At 37.3% G+C, this 15,768-nt stretch overlaps 1 protein-coding gene across 4 annotated transcripts; it reads left to right on the plus strand.

The window, feature by feature from the left end:
- The first annotated feature begins 5,480 nt into the window (after nucleotides 1-5,480).
- On the plus strand, nucleotides 5,481-15,743 carry LOC139937067 (retinol dehydrogenase 7-like). 4 transcript variants are annotated; one of them, XM_071932051.1, is made up of 5 exons: nucleotides 5,481-5,633; nucleotides 9,512-9,869; nucleotides 12,227-12,485; nucleotides 13,251-13,414; nucleotides 15,002-15,743. In XM_071932051.1, exons 2-5 carry the CDS (start codon nucleotides 9,545-9,547, stop codon nucleotides 15,217-15,219), a joined length of 966 nt encoding a protein of 321 aa, XP_071788152.1. In that variant the 5' UTR covers nucleotides 5,481-5,633; nucleotides 9,512-9,544; the 3' UTR covers nucleotides 15,220-15,743. The 4 variants fall into 4 exon arrangements, with proteins under 4 accessions (XP_071788152.1, XP_071788151.1, XP_071788154.1 ...); XM_071932050.1 differs by lacking the exon at nucleotides 5,481-5,633 and adding an exon at nucleotides 6,083-6,213; XM_071932053.1 differs by lacking the exon at nucleotides 5,481-5,633 and adding an exon at nucleotides 8,902-9,022.
- The last annotated feature ends 25 nt before the right edge of the window (nucleotides 15,744-15,768 follow it).

A 15,768-nucleotide genomic window follows, 5' to 3' on the forward strand; every position in this document is an offset into this window, starting at 1 on the left:
ATCACCATTATCCGTTTAACTGTGCAACCACAGAACAGAATTTCTGTTAAGCGAAGAATGCCTACTAACCTTGAGGAAGCACATGCAAAAGGAAAAATTCCTTGCTAACCCGTGAAATATGCTTGACGTATGTGCATAATTCCCTGCTTCAGTAAGCACCAATTCTTTGTTTACGGTAAGCAGATCCATAAAACTGAGACCAGTCCTTTATCATCTAGCCTGTGTAAACCAAACAGAAGTACCTGCTGGATTGCTCGCTCAAAGTGTTTTTGTTTTGTTCTCATGTCATGTAAATACCAACAGTTTCTGAGTTGTTTTGTGTCAAATAGAGGAGGTTCATCTATAGTGAAGGTTTAAAATCTAAGCCTGCTCTGAAGAGGTTTAGTCATTGACAAACTTAAACAAAATATTTAAAATGGATTTTTCGCTTGAGTTGTGCAAAGGTTTCTTTGAACCAGTGATGGTGTAGATTGTAAAAATTGTAGCTCTGTGTAGCTGCAGGTTTGGGCTCAGTTCGGAATGCTTCTTAAGCATAACATTCTTCTAAGCAGAACAAAGCACAGAGTTACATGTATCAGAGCACCAGTCACAACAATGTTATAATTAGATGTGGCAGTGTGGATGGTTGCCAGCTTCAGCTAAGCAAGATCATTTTTTGCTGACCAACATTTGAATGCTGACCAGGGCCCATTTTCATAAAGGTTCGTTCAAAGCAAAACATTCTCAGGAACTGTCATGGTATTTTGGCTGGTTTCGGCTTAGCAAGAATGTTTCTGTGCTGAGTAAATTTGTGTGCTTAGCAGCTTTATGGAATTGTTGCCTGCTTGTAGTGGTCCACATTGTTTTGACACTTTTTTTGCTGTCATGGTAGTTTTCAAGTCATGCCTGAAACATAAAGGAACCTGCATCAAGTGTTAAAAAACAATAAACGAGATAAACAAATGTCAGTACAACATATGGACTTAATAAGCTTCATGGAGTGGGTCTAAAAAGCTTAAGTTTTGTTAAATGTAAAAAGAAAAGTTTCCTTGATATTTTGTGTGCACTGGATTTGATAAAAAAAAGTATTTTGAATGATGTCAAAATATTTGTCTTTGTGAACGATTGATATTTTTGTACATATTCAAGTAATGTATGGTCTTTATTATAAATATAAGGGAGTTTGCAAACGTAGGGCTAGATAGTTCAAATGGTAGAGCGTCGGCACGCTAAACCAAAGGTCGTCGGTTCAAATCCCGCTCTAGTCAATTTTTATTATGGTGTTTTTTTTAAATGCATTCACCTGTTCAAAAAAACAGCAGCAATTTCAATTTTAATTAATCTAAGCTGTAAATTTTAACAATCTTTTTACACTATAAATACCCTCCATTTGTTTTATCCCAAATTCCTTAATTTTGTGGCTTATGTATTGAGTGATGAAGGCTCTAATCTGTGTAAAACCTTCCTAAACAAAAGCCCTTGTCACAATAGAGCAAATTAGCAGGGGGTTCCTTGCTTCGTTATATCATTAGTTGTTCGTTATTGACAGTTTGAACATGTATTTTTTTGCCAAATTTTGCCAAAATTGTGCAAATTTTTGCCAAATTTTTTGGCAAGGGACCCTTGCAAAATTGATCTCAGGTGAAAACGGCTTGAGGTGCTATTATTTAGGTAGAGTTATTTGTGAGGAAGGTCAGGATGAGTTATTTACCTCTTAGAGATTAAAGTGTTTTTCTTGTTGTGAACTAATTAAAAAAAATTACTAATTAAATCTGTAACGTTTGTTGGCGTTTTAAAAAGACTCCGCACGTGTGAAATTTGTATCCAGGTCCTTAAATGCTGTGAGGTAATTATACATTTTAAAAACCAAGATGGAGTTAACTTTGGAATTTATTTTCTTTTTAATCAAAATCAAATACACTGCCTTTTAGAAGAATATTTGTTTCATGCCAATCGTTATTGAGCTTGTTTTCATTAAGATATAATGTGCAGCTTCAAAATGGGTTGAACCTGTGTACTCTGTTAACTGCCAATTTTATTAGAAAGGATTATATCATTGTAGTCACTGTTGTAAAATTTACTCCAGATGTTTTTAGTACATACTTGTCATAAAGCTGTTAATGTTGTATTTTTTTGTAACATTTGGTTTTATCTTTGCCAGGGGAGATTTGAGTGGGGAAGGGGCCTGGTAATTCCAGGGATCATGGAGGTTCTCTCAAAATTGGGTCTCTTGAAGAATTTCTAGTGGAAGTCCTTAACTATCTCAAGGCCTGTTTGGTGGTGTGGGGGGGGGGGGGGGGGTTGTGATTTTAGATTTCTCAAAATACTAGTGATTTTAGATTTCTCAAAATACTAGTTCATTGTAAGATTAGTTGTCATTATTGTAGTTTCTTGCTCTGAAACAGTATACAAGGTGCCGATTTTAATGTTTTCTGCTCAAGTAAAAAATTGTTAAAACTGTTCATGTACATTTACAGCCTTGAATTTTACTGATTATTTTGTTAGTATAGTCGCATTGACTTGGAGGCATTGCAGACCCTGAATTCTAGAAGGGGTACAGCAGTTTTCCTGTGAAAAGTGGCTGTGCTTCTATAGGGAACTTGTATTTGAACTCTACAAAGGGCACCACAGCAAAAGCACAGGGCACCACGGCAATTGCTTTGGGAGCCGTAGGTCAATACCAAGGCGTGCATGTCGTTCAAAAATGCTTTGGTGGCAGCAGGTGGGATTCATCCCCTTGTTCTTGTGGGAACGTGTGCTTGCTCAGTACTATGTAAACAGTGGAATAAGATATTTGGTAAGAAACTGCTCTAGAATTGCAAAGGTTGAGTAGGCTCTAATCCTACCCAAGTAACATGCATGTGATTTTTGTCTACAGTGCACACATAAATTATATAAAAAAATATATGTAAAATGAATAGTGGAAAATTACTTGGTGTCTCTGTTTGCCATCATGCATCCTACACTCTCCCAATGAGAAACCACACCTTAGTGAGAGGGGTATGTGGGTGTGTGCGAACCTGTGACAGTTAAACAAAATTTCTTCTTAGTTTAACAATCTGACCTTGCGCCTTTTATAAAAAGTTGATTTTCTGTCTTCATTGTGCTACCTTCCATTTACTTTGATTGAGATCTAATTTATCACTGGATGTTTGCTAAATATTTAAAGTTTGCTTGAATAAAATATTAGCAGTATTGTGTATTAACATTGCTTATTGAGTTTTGTCCTTGATTTATACCCCCATGTTGAAATTATGGAAATGTTCAAAGCATATATATAGCCACTGACTTTGTTCTCAAATAAATTTTAAAATGTAATTTTTATGACCCTATTTCTTTGGAAAGTTGGAAAAACAGTGATCGATTTTTGATTTTGTTTATGTATGGCAATATACCTTGTAGAAATTTACCAAAAGGAATTTGTTATGGCTGAGTTGTCTAGCGCACCAAACTCAAGTTCTGGTTGCTTAAGTTGCCAGAGTAGCCTAGTGGTTATTTGTTTACCTTGGTTGAGATACTTGTTCCATTGAGCAAGAGGTGTAATAATACTTTGGTATGGCACTTTGAGGGGAACATTTTGCTGGGGGAAAACAAAATCAATATTATTCTTAATATGGTGTTTGTGATCAGCTGAGTGTGGGTTCGAATCCCCAGCCGTGACACTTGTGTCTTTAAGCAAGACACTTTACCATTGCTTCGTCCTTCAGATGGGACGTAAAGCCGTTGGTCCCATGTGTTGTGTAACGCATGTAAAAGAACCCAGTGCACTTATCGAAAAGAGAAGGTGTTCGCCCCGGTGTTCCTGGCTGTGGCTGCTGCACCGTAGCACCTTATAAACCCTTATAAGTGCTAGTCTCAGAATCCATCACTGGAATAACCTATCTTTCTGAAAGTTTGTGCATACTCAGCGCCTTGAGTACCTTGTTTGGTAGATACGTGCGCTATTATAAGACTTTGATATTATTATTACTATTATTATATTTGTTTGTTACCATGACACAGAATGTTGCGCTATATTCCCAACGAACTAAAAGTGCCTTTCAGCAGAATGTAATGATACTAATAATAACTTTCGATTTATATAGCGCCTAATAACTAATACTTAATTCTCTAAGCGCTTTACATTAGTGCCCTGGTCATAGTGCCAATAACATCACTTTTTTTTTAACGTTTCTCAGCTCCCTAGGGAGTATACAACCTGGGCAACAGTTTATATCGCTCCAAAGGCTTTTTCATTCACAATATCAACCTCTACCCTCGCAGGTACCCATTTATTCCCCTGGGTGAAGAGAAGCAATTATAGTAAAGTATCTTGCTCAAGGACACAAGTGTCACGACCGGGATTCGAACCCACACTCCGGTGAAAACGCACCAGAACTTGAATTCGATGCTCTTAACCACTCGGCCATGACACTCTACAATTGGTTGCTCATATGGCTTTGCTATTTTTGTCAGTGGAGTTAATTGAACTATGAGATGGAATCGGTGGCAATGGAATTGAATTAGTATTGGTTTCAGACTCTTGTGTTTGTTTACCACATAATTAATTCCGACAACGAGGGCGCTGTTTATTGATACAGCGAACTTCATCATTCATTGCAGTGTAATTTATATTCTTATAATCTCACAGTGCAATATTTGTTGGACATAATGATCGAATGGTGAGTGCTCTATATTCCGACACCAGTGTTGTTAGGTCTGGAAATGTTAAGACCTATAAAAAAAACATGTAAGAATTTTATAGATCTTATAGTTAAAAAAAATCTTACAAAACACTATTTTAAAGGAACACGATGCCTTGGATTGGTCGAGTTGGTCTTTGAAAAACGTTTGTAACCGTTTTTTATAAAATCCATATGGGTAGAAAGATGTTGTAAAAGTAGAATACAATGATCCACACAAATATGCCTCGAAATTGCGTGGTTTTCCTTTTACCTCGTCGACTAACACGTCGGCCATTTATGGGGGTCAAAATTTTGACTCCCATAAATGGTGATAGTTCGCACAGTAGAAGGAAAACCACGCAATTTCGAGGCAAACTTGTGTGGATCATTGTATGCTACTTTTAAAACATCTTTCCAACCATATGCATTATATAAAAAACGGTTACAAACGCTTTTGTTTTGACCAACTCGTCCGATCCAAGGCAACGTGTTCCTTTAATGGTTTCTATAGAGGCATTTAGCAGCCTATAGGCCCTCCTAGATGGACTTTTGTGTAAGGGTTATTTACCATGTTTACCAGACATTATGTAAATCTATCTGGTCATGAAGCCGTGATCTCACAAAATGGCCTATATTGACTATAGCTTGCTACAACTGAACATGGAGGTAGACACAAAACTACCTCCATGAACTGAACCAATTCAGACAAAGAGGGTGCTCTTCATGACCAGTGGACTATGACCACTGATCTCATCAGTGACGACTATGACCAGCTAGCTGTATTATTATAACCAGACAGGGTAATGTTTATTTGCACTGCCCTGGATGTGAAATACACCTGTACAGGTACATGTAACAATAGCTGGTAGGCCTACATGTATATGCAGACTCTAGGTGCCATTTTCGATGTGCCACCCATTGGATTGGTGAAACCCTTTAAATAGCTCCATGGTGAAACTGTGGTAGAGGAAGAGCTAGGATAGCTCCATGGTAAGTACTAGGGGGAAGTGGTCTGCTTGCATGCCCCTATAGAACTATGAGGTTCATTCCACTGTCTGCTGTGGATACAATAACGGAGCGAACCTCATAAATAATAGTTCCAAGAGTAGGGTCTGCTAAAGTTTGTTTTAATCCAATGTACACCTAATGTACATTATTACACTGACGTCTCCATAATAGACTATGAGCCTGAGCTTGGCATCTCTGTGATTTGTGTGATGAATCAATATTTTATGATACTCATGGGCATTTCGTAATTACGGTGATAAAAAGTTTGTTGAGTGACTCTGGTAAACGATAGAGGGCGCAAAAAGGCATAACTTTTTGGATTATTTTATCTGAGAAAGAATTTGGGTCTCAATCTCGTCTTTATTCTTGTATGTAATGTAATTGTACACATTACTACAAATCTTCACTATGCTATTTTCAATATTCAGCTCATTATAGGTGAGTTTGGTAATTAATCAGTGTGTAGCGTAGTAATTTTAGCCGGGTTAAGCGGAGGGGTCTATTTGTTGCGTCCTTTTTCGTTGTTGTTGGTCTCTAAAGGAGTGTGTCGTGTCGGTTGCTGGTGAGTAGAAATTTAGAGGGTTAATTTGGGTGAAACTGGGTAACAATGGTTGCCCAATGGTTGTTCATTATACAGCACATGAACTGAAGTCACGTTGTATGGATATGTATCCGACCTGTAATTGTTATGCCTGTAGGCACAACTATAGAATGCAGGTACACTTCGAAGCTTCCACTGCGCCTCCGCGGAGACGGAGTCGCGGTGACGTTCATACGTACACAGTACACGAGTTGAGGTCGCGCTCTGTTGCTTAAAGGAACACGTTGCCTTGGATCGGTCGAGTTGGTCTTTGAAAAGCGTTTGTAACCGTTTTTTATAAAATGCATATGGGTAGAAAGATGTTGTAAAAGTAGAATACAATGATCCACACAAACATGCCTCGAAATTGCGTGGTTTTCCTTTTACCTCGTCGATTAACACGTCGGCCATTTATGGGGGTCAAAATTTTGACTCCCATAAATGGCCGACCATGTTAGTTCGCACAGTAGAAGGAAAACCACGCAATTTCGAGGCAAACTTGTGTGGATCATTGTATTCTACTTTTAAAACATCTTTCCAACCATATGCTTTTTATAAAAGACGGTTACAAACGCTTTTGTTTTGACCAACTCGTCCGATCCATGGGCAATGTGTTCCTTTAACTATAAATATTTGGCAACCTAGGGGGCACTCTGAAAGATGCACAACAGCGCCCTCATTAGGCTCCAAAATACACAACTGTGCTCAGCTAATGCGCAGCTGTGTTGTCAATTTATTTTATACGATAACTCACAAGACCATTAGATGATTATTTCAATAATTATGGGAACTCCGTACAAATAATTAATAACTATTAATATTGCCGATATAATTAAGGCCGAATCCTAATACATTAGAGGATTATTTAAAAAAGGGAAAGAAAGCCCGAATTCCGTACAATTATTAATATTGCCCTTATACACTTGACCCCATTAGAGGATTATTTAAAAATGGGAAAGAAAGCCCGAATTCCGTACAATTGTTAATATTGCCCTTATACACTTGACCCCATTAGAGGATTATTTAAAAAAGGGAAAGAAAGCCCGAATTCCGTACAATTATTAATATTGCCCTCATACACTTCACCCCAATAGAGGATTATTTAAAAAAAGGGAAAGAAAGCCCGAATTCCGTACAATAATTAATATTGCCCTCATACACTTCACCCCAATAGAGGATTATTTAAAAAAGGGAAAGAAAGCCCGAATTCCGTACAATTATTAATATTGCCCTTATACACTTGACCCCATTAGAGGATTATTTAAAAAAAGGGAAAGAAAGCCTGAGTTCCGTACAATTATTAATATTGCCCTCATACACTTCACCCCAATAGAGGATTATTTAAAAAAAGGGAAAGAAAGCCCGAATTCCGTACAATAATTAATATTGCCCTCATACACTTCACCCCAATAGAGGATTATTTAAAAAAAGGGAAAGAAAGCCCGAATTCCGTACAATTATTAATATTGCCCTTATACACTTGACCCCATTAGAGGATTATTTAAAAAAAGGGAAAGAAAGCCCGAATTACGTACAATTATTATTATTGCCCCAATACACTTGACCCCATTAGAGGATTATTTAAAAAAGGGAAAGAAAGCCCGAATTCCGTACAATAATTAATATTGCCCTCATACACTTCACCCCAATAGAGGATTATTTGAAAAAGGGAAAGAAAGCCCGAATTCCGTACAATTATTAATATTGCCCTCATACATTTCACCTTATTAGAGGATTTAAACAAAAGGAAAGGGAAAGCCCGAATTCCGTACAATTATTATTATTGCCCCAATACACTTGACCCCATTAGAGGATTATTTAAAAAAGGGAAAGAAAGCCCGAATTCCGTACAATAATTAATATTGCCCTAATACACTTGACCCCATTAGAGGATTATTTAAAAAAAGGAAAGAAAGCCCGAATTCCTTACAATTATTAACTTGCCCTTATACACTTGACCCCATTAGAGGATTATTTAAAAAAGGGAAAGAAAGCCCGAATTCCGTACAATTATTAACTTGCCCTTATACACTTGACCCCATTAGAGGATTATTTAAAAAAGGGAAAGAAAGCCCGAATTCCTTACAATTATTAATATTGGCCTCATACACTTGACCCCATTAGAGGATTATTTAAAAAAGGGAAATAAGCCTTCACGATTGCATCATATACTATTGCCAACACCGCGACTCCGCGCCTCCACCTTCCCCTTCTTCACAATTGCATCATATGCTCGTCTTCCTAAAGACGCCCTCTATCGGCCATTGTCCACACCGCGTCTCCGCGCCTCCACCTTCTCCGTCTTCACGATTGCATCAAATGCCCGTCTTCCTAAAAACGCCCTCTATCGGCCATTGCCAACACCGCGACTCCGCGCCTCTGCGCCTCCACCTTCCCCGTCTTCACGATTGCATCATATGCTCGTCTTCCTAAAGACGCCCTCTATCGGCCATTGTCAACACCGCGCCTCCGCGCCTCCACCTTCCCCGTCTTCACGATTGCATCATATGCCCGTCTTCCTAAAGACGCCCTCTATCGGCCATTGTCAACACCGCGACTCCGCGCCTCCGCGCCTCCACGCCTCCAGCTTCCCCGTCTTCACGATTGCATCAAATGCACGTCTTCCTAAAACGCCCTCTATCAGCTGCTTCACCTACCTCACCACTCACGTCACACTTTGACTCCCTACGACCCTAACATTTTATCTGTTGTATTCATCAATTGCACTCAATACAATCAAGTAGTAAAGAGCTATTTTCTTCCTCCATGCTACGACCAAGTTACTTAAAACGTACGTGACCGCGGCTCCGCCTCCGCGGAGGCGCAGATAGAGCTCCGAGTGTACCTGTATTCTATAGTTACTCCGTTATGTAGACTTGTTTAGTGTAACTGAGGTGGAAGGCTACTTGTGGAAAAGTAATCTTAAATATTAGTCGTTACATGCATGATAATTAATTAGATTTATGGATCTATGTTTGTAATAGGTTTTCTTCGGATGGTGAATAAATCTGTCAGCAGAGTATTAACGTATCAGTGAGAAACCCCAAAACAAGGTGTCAGGCCTTCCTTATTTGTCTCCGGACTGATAACAAAACACTACATTTGACAGATTATCATAGCTGCAGACGCGCGGGGACCAGCTAGGCGTGAGCTACAATTATCCCATTTAACTCTGAGATCACTTCCCTAAAAAAAAAACCTGGTGTCTTTATACAATTTTGGCAAAATTCAACTTTCATTTGAAATGGTTAACAAGTCTCTTTTTTCTATTTCATTGCAGAATAAAGTATATTAAATAGCGTAATAAAAAACCATGGCATCATGGCTAGTCATAATTGCTTTGGTGGTCATCATTGCACTAATCATCCAAGACATCATGGACCGAGTCTACAAAGACGTCACCGGCAAGTACATCCTTGTTACAGGCTGCGATTCGGGGTTCGGTAACCTCTTGGCACGATATCTAGGACAGAAGAGAGGTTGTCATGTCATCGCGGCGTGTCTGTCCGAATCTGGGCTTGAAGCTCTAGAGAGGGAAGCCCCAAAAAGGACTGTCACTGGCATTGTCATGGATGTTACAGACACAGAGAGTATACAACGGGCTCGGGATAGAGTTGCAACGATTGTGGGTGACAAAGGCAAGTTTCAAGCCTTAAAGGGACACACCGGCCGAATTGGGCTATTTGGGCTACAAAATAGACTAAGATATGTATTCAACGGGTTTCCAGGAATGAAGAAGAACAGTCCTTAAAAAAAATCATCAAATTTGGCCGTTTGTGAGCATTTTAAAACAAAAACGAAGGTTGCGTGATTGTTCTAACCAAAAAGTGGTACAAACAATCACGTGACCTTCCGGGCTAGTTTTACTTCCAGCCGTCTAAAAGTAACTTACCAAACCAAATTTAAATCTTTTTTTCACAAAATTATTAACGAGTAATTGACAAAAAAGATCATGTATTCAAATTATCGCTACAAAATGTAAATAATAGTGAAAAATCTAACGTAAGATTCGCATTCAAAGAGTCCGTGTAACGGAAGCTTGTTATATGGCCCCACAGCGTGGAGCAATCGGAACGTAAGACTCGGGGCATATCACGTACCGCACATGCGGTGTCTCGTGGGGGACTGGAGGTGTAATCCCGGGCGCTATGAACTCCTGGCTTGCGGGTCTTGCCGTGAGCTTGGGAGGGGTAGGAAGCCAGACATCAGAGTACATGTTTGTCATCGTGGGTTTGTCAGTCGGTACACCTCGTGTCAAATCTGTTATTTATTATGATCGCAACGTTCCAATATTATACTCTGTTTTGTTCCATGACTCCTAATTTCTTTTTGCTAGGAGTTTTCAGGAAACAATAAAAAAGATTGACGATGTCAAAACGTAGGAATACCGCATTTTGTTATATTGACAGTGTGAGTAGCTTAAAAAATGTTTTATGAACAAGAAAAAAAAGGATTAAAAAAACCGGAGCCCCCGATCGAAAAAAGAACAGGTGAAAAATAAGTTTTGTATAAAAGGTTGAAAAAAATATTATAAAAAAATTCCCTCAAAGCAAAATTTTGTCAAAAAAATATTTTTTAATTCTGTGAATGAAGTGTCATTTTTGAGATTGTTGAGGTATTATTTGGTTACGTTCCAAGCTACGCAGCTACTCAGCTACGTGTACGTTCTTTCAAGTTACTCTATAATGTACGTTTTTCAAGCCCGAGTCAAGCTACGCTTACGTTCCATATGCAGCTACGTTTACGTTCCAAGATATCCAGCTACGCTTATACCTTCCAAAATATGACGTTCCAAGCTACGCTTACATTCCAAGTTTTGCTTACGTTCCTTCTCAAGTTACGCTATATATACAAAAGGTACGCTTTCAATCCTGAGTTAAGTTACGCTTACGTTCCATACGCAGCTGCGTTTACGTTTCAAGATACCCAGCTACGCTTACGTTCCAAGATATGCTTACGTTCCAAAAGATATGGTTGCGTTCCAAGCTACGCAGCTACTCCATATCCATACAATCCATATACATCATTTAGGTTTGTTACGCTAAAATCAAAAATTATGCTTTCAATCCCGAGCCAAGCTAGGCTTACGGTTTAAGATTTGCAGCTACGCTTACATTTCAAAATACACTCTCACAAGGACGCTTTTGAATCCCTCACGATTCCCCCCCCCCCCCCCCCCCCCCCCGAGATTATAAAATGTTTCACTGTGAATAACAGGGCCCCTCAGTTTCATCTGTTTAGCAGAAAATACTGCTCACAAAATGTCTTCTTTACTATTCAAAAATTTAGTCAGCCACCAGCCACAAGTTCACCAGAAAGTTGGTGCCAGGAATGCTTTATTTGCTTGTCACTGTCCCATCATATTCTGGATTAGTTTTTTGTGTTCTTCGTGACGATCGTTGGATGTACGTCGAAGCACGACTACCTCCATCGTCGAAGGATGTGCCTGATCCGTATATGCTGGTTGGTTATACTTTATGGATAGACTGGATCCTTATGGTGCGTCGTAGTAAAACGTTGCTATAAACAAAGCACCAGTCTACTTGCAATATTATGCGACGATGTCAAGAAGACTGGACAGTTGCAACGGCAGGAAACACATTTACGCTGGCCTTTTACCGCTTTTGGGTTTTTTAATCATTTTTCGCTAATTACGTGACATTTTGATGATTTTTTTTTTTACAGCAACCGTCTATAAAAACATTATTTATGATTCTACAGCCCTAAACTGCGTACACGGTGAGCCGGTGTGTCCCTTTAAAATACTCGGCAGTGTAAAATTTTCCTACTTTTGTTCCCCTAGATCCAAATGTAAGCCTGTTGTTGTTTGAATACACAGATACTAAATGTTATTTTGAACTGTTCTTGTCTTTGACTTAAATAACTGTATTTGAAAAAAGTTCAATTTTTTTCACCAATCAATATAGAAATAATATGTTGATTAAATTGATTTGAATTGATTCAAATTGAATCATTGTCTTTTTTCTTGATGTAGGTTTGTGGGGCCTTGTTAACAACGCCGGTATAGCAGGAATCCTAGTTCCCTATCACTGGTTGGAGAAGCGTGAAATACAACGAGTACTGGACGTGAACCTAATGGGAACCATTGAAGTGACCAATGAATTCTTCCCCTTGATACGACAAGCGAAAGGGCGCATTGTAAATGTTTCCAGTGCTATGGCCGTTATGCCCGCGACCATCGGGGGATACAGTATCTCTAAACTTGGAGTGGAGGCTTTCTCCGATGCTTTACGGTGAGTGTGAGGAAGATATTTTTTATGCAGAAAGGTAGAGGGAAAATTGTGTGAATTTGATCGTATTTAGATTGGTGTTATTGGAGTGTGTATATTTCTGTTCTTTTAAACTCTCTTTAAACATGGTTATAATCATGGATGTAACCATTGCTTTTGACTGTTGTTTTATCTATGTGCCAATGGAAACTAAATGTCTGTATATATTTATGTGAACAGTTTAGTTCTAATTCTATAATTGTAACTCTAATTCTAATCTGCTCATTATAGCTTAGGCTTGGTACATAAATGTTTTTTTTTTTGCTGGTAACTTTATTCTGGTAAGAATAATTTATTTTTGCCTAGCTATTTGTGCTTAAAGCATCTCTCTTTTTTTGTTTGTTAGTATAATCTTTGTTTGTCTTTAATTAACTAACTCCTTTAAGTTAAATATTTGTTACTTCTTCTTTCTTGAAGTGTTTTACTTTGAGGATAATGCAACTTGTTCTTCTTGTTTGTCTCCTTAGTTTTATTTAGGGGTTCACGGAATTCCTGTTTATACTTCCAGTTGTTTTATATATTTTGGTATAGTTATTGCCTGCTTGTTCTACTTTTAATCTGTCAAGTGTCTCGAGCAATTTTGTTAAGGTGGATTTTGGCGCTATTTTTAAAAAAGCATTTAAAAATGTTTGTATTTAAATTTTTATTTTTATTGTTTATTTATGTTTATTGTTATTGTTAATAAAATTTATTGTTATTGTTATTGTTATTGTTATTGTTATTCTGCAGTGTAAGTTGCAGGGCATTTGGTGTCACTGTTCACATCCTTGAGCCTGGCTTCTTCCAGACCAACATTGTAGCAAGAGATTCTACATTGACGTCAGTGACCAATGTATGGAACAGGCTACCCAAAGAGGAGAAGGCAGTGTATGGTCCAAAGTATCTTGATAAGTGTAAGTATCATTTTTAGGTCCTTTTAAAATCTACGGCTTTGGCTTTGGATTTGGCTTTATCAGGCTCCGTCCTCTCATCTGAAGCCCTATTGTTTTGTTTACTCGTGTGTTTGTTGTTTTAGTTTTGAAATGAATGCGTACTAAATCAAGCATCCTGTTTATGTTCGAGTGGTCGAGTGCACCAGATATAATTTATGGTATCCAAGACGATCGTTGGGGTGTGGGTTCGAATCCCGGTGATGACACAATATGTGTCCTTGAGCAAGACACTGAACTATAGTTGCTACTCTTCACCCAGGAGTAGGTTCTATGGGTGTTTGTTCAGTCAGAGTAATTTCTTGTGATTGTTTTAGCTTTTGTGCTAAGGTATTTTTCATTTGTGTTTTAACCTTTCTTGTATGCCCTAATTGTATGTGTATTTTGTATGCGTATTTGTAATGTTTTTTGGCTGTTAGTATATGTATATCTTTTTATACTTCAATTTATTGTTAGTCTCTTCAGGGAGAGCCTCTAGACAGTGTGTCTCTTTTAGGCAATCCTTCAGGCTCCAGCTGTTTCTTTTTCCCTCCTCTGTATATATACATGTAAATTGCTCATTCCTGTTTTTTCACCTAATTAATGTGCATTTAATTGTTGTCGATTTTATCTACCTGAAAAAAAGAGAGAAATATATACATTTTTTGCAGCACAGGCTGTATCTGGAGAGGGAGCTTGCGAGATATGGTATAAGGAATTAAAACAAGGGAAACAAATTTCTTTTTTTATGTTTTATGCCCCAAACCAATGTTCGAGCTGCATGTAAGTGTATATCTGGCTGGTGGCTTCAACGGAAATTTATACATAATTTATGTATATTTTATTTTCTGTATAAACCGGATGCCCCCACCCTTTTATGTGACTGTATGTTTTGTTATTTATTTGTCTGTTTTATTTCCGAATATCACAATAAAAAATCACAAAACATACAAACAAAAGGTACAAGAGGAGGGTACCAGGAGAAAGCCTAAGCTTATCAAGGGCTTGGTCCCTATAAAATAAATGAAATATAAATATATATACTTTGCAGCAGTTTAAAGCTGCTTTTTTGTAATTTGCTTATTTGTTTCTTGTATCTTTCTCTTATTGTTTGTTTTATTGTTCTCTTTATGCACTTAGAGGCTTTTTGCATTAGGTGCTTAACAAATGTATTATTATTATTATTATTATTATTATTATTATTATTATTATTATTATTATTATTATTATTATTATTATTATTATTATTATTATTATTATTATTATTATTATTATTATTATTATTATTATTATTATTATTATTATTATTATTATTATTATTATATATAGAGAGAGCTTATGAGATGTTCAATTCTTATTGTCTATTGTTTAATATCCCATATACTTTTATTTATTCTACTTGGGAAGCAAATTCATGATTTTTAATTATGACAATAAATATTTTAAATCTGAAATTGAATTTTGTTCATTACAAGAATAAACTTGATTGAGTTTGGCAAAAAAAAAAAAAAAAAAAAAGCACATTTGTAATATTTGACTGACATGAATCATCTCATTTTCTTCTTGCCTCAGTACTTTCAAAGGTTGAGATGGTTCTCGACAGATGTTCTCCATCCTGTCATCTAGTCACTGATGCTATGGAGCACGCCCTCTGTGCCCGTTGGCCATGGCGACGCTACATGCCTGGAAACGACATCAAATTTATCTACAAACCACTGTCTATGATACCTCCGTGGATAACGGACTACATCCTTTACTGGCAGGTGCCTAGGCCAGAACGTCATAATTAAAAGCTCTATTACAACTAAGGCCAAGTAGAAAAAGAAACATGTTTAGCGTCCCCGCTCGCTTCCTTTTTGAAGGCGGCCTCCTTTTTTATTTATTTTTTTATTTTATTTTTGTATGCACTTTTTAAAATTTTATTCTTTTAATGATTTATTTTTTATTTTTTTATGGACAAAGGGTTATTCAAAACAATCTGAATGTCTTGTCAGAATGTCTTGACCAAAATTTTTCATTTATGTATTGTGTGTTTGAGCAGTAGAAAAAACAATGCATATTTGACATTTTAAAAGGAATGGCGGCCATCTTGAAATAAAAAATTAATAATAAAAATCCCCTCCTCCTTCCCTTTTTTGAGAAACACGGACGCTAAACATTTTTTTTTTTTTACTCGGCGTAATAAAGTTGAACTCATAAAGCCAAAAGGAGAAAATGATAAACATAATTGTTAATTAACCATTTTCTTAACTTTGTTTTGAATGGTGTCATTTTTTTGGTTGTTTCAAATGAATAAACCATTAATAATTATCAACATGTTCACTTTGAAGTAATGTGGT

This window comes from Asterias amurensis, chromosome 5, assembly GCF_032118995.1.
Source record: "Asterias amurensis chromosome 5, ASM3211899v1".
In the NCBI taxonomy this organism is placed as follows: Eukaryota; Metazoa; Echinodermata; class Asteroidea; order Forcipulatida; family Asteriidae; genus Asterias; species Asterias amurensis.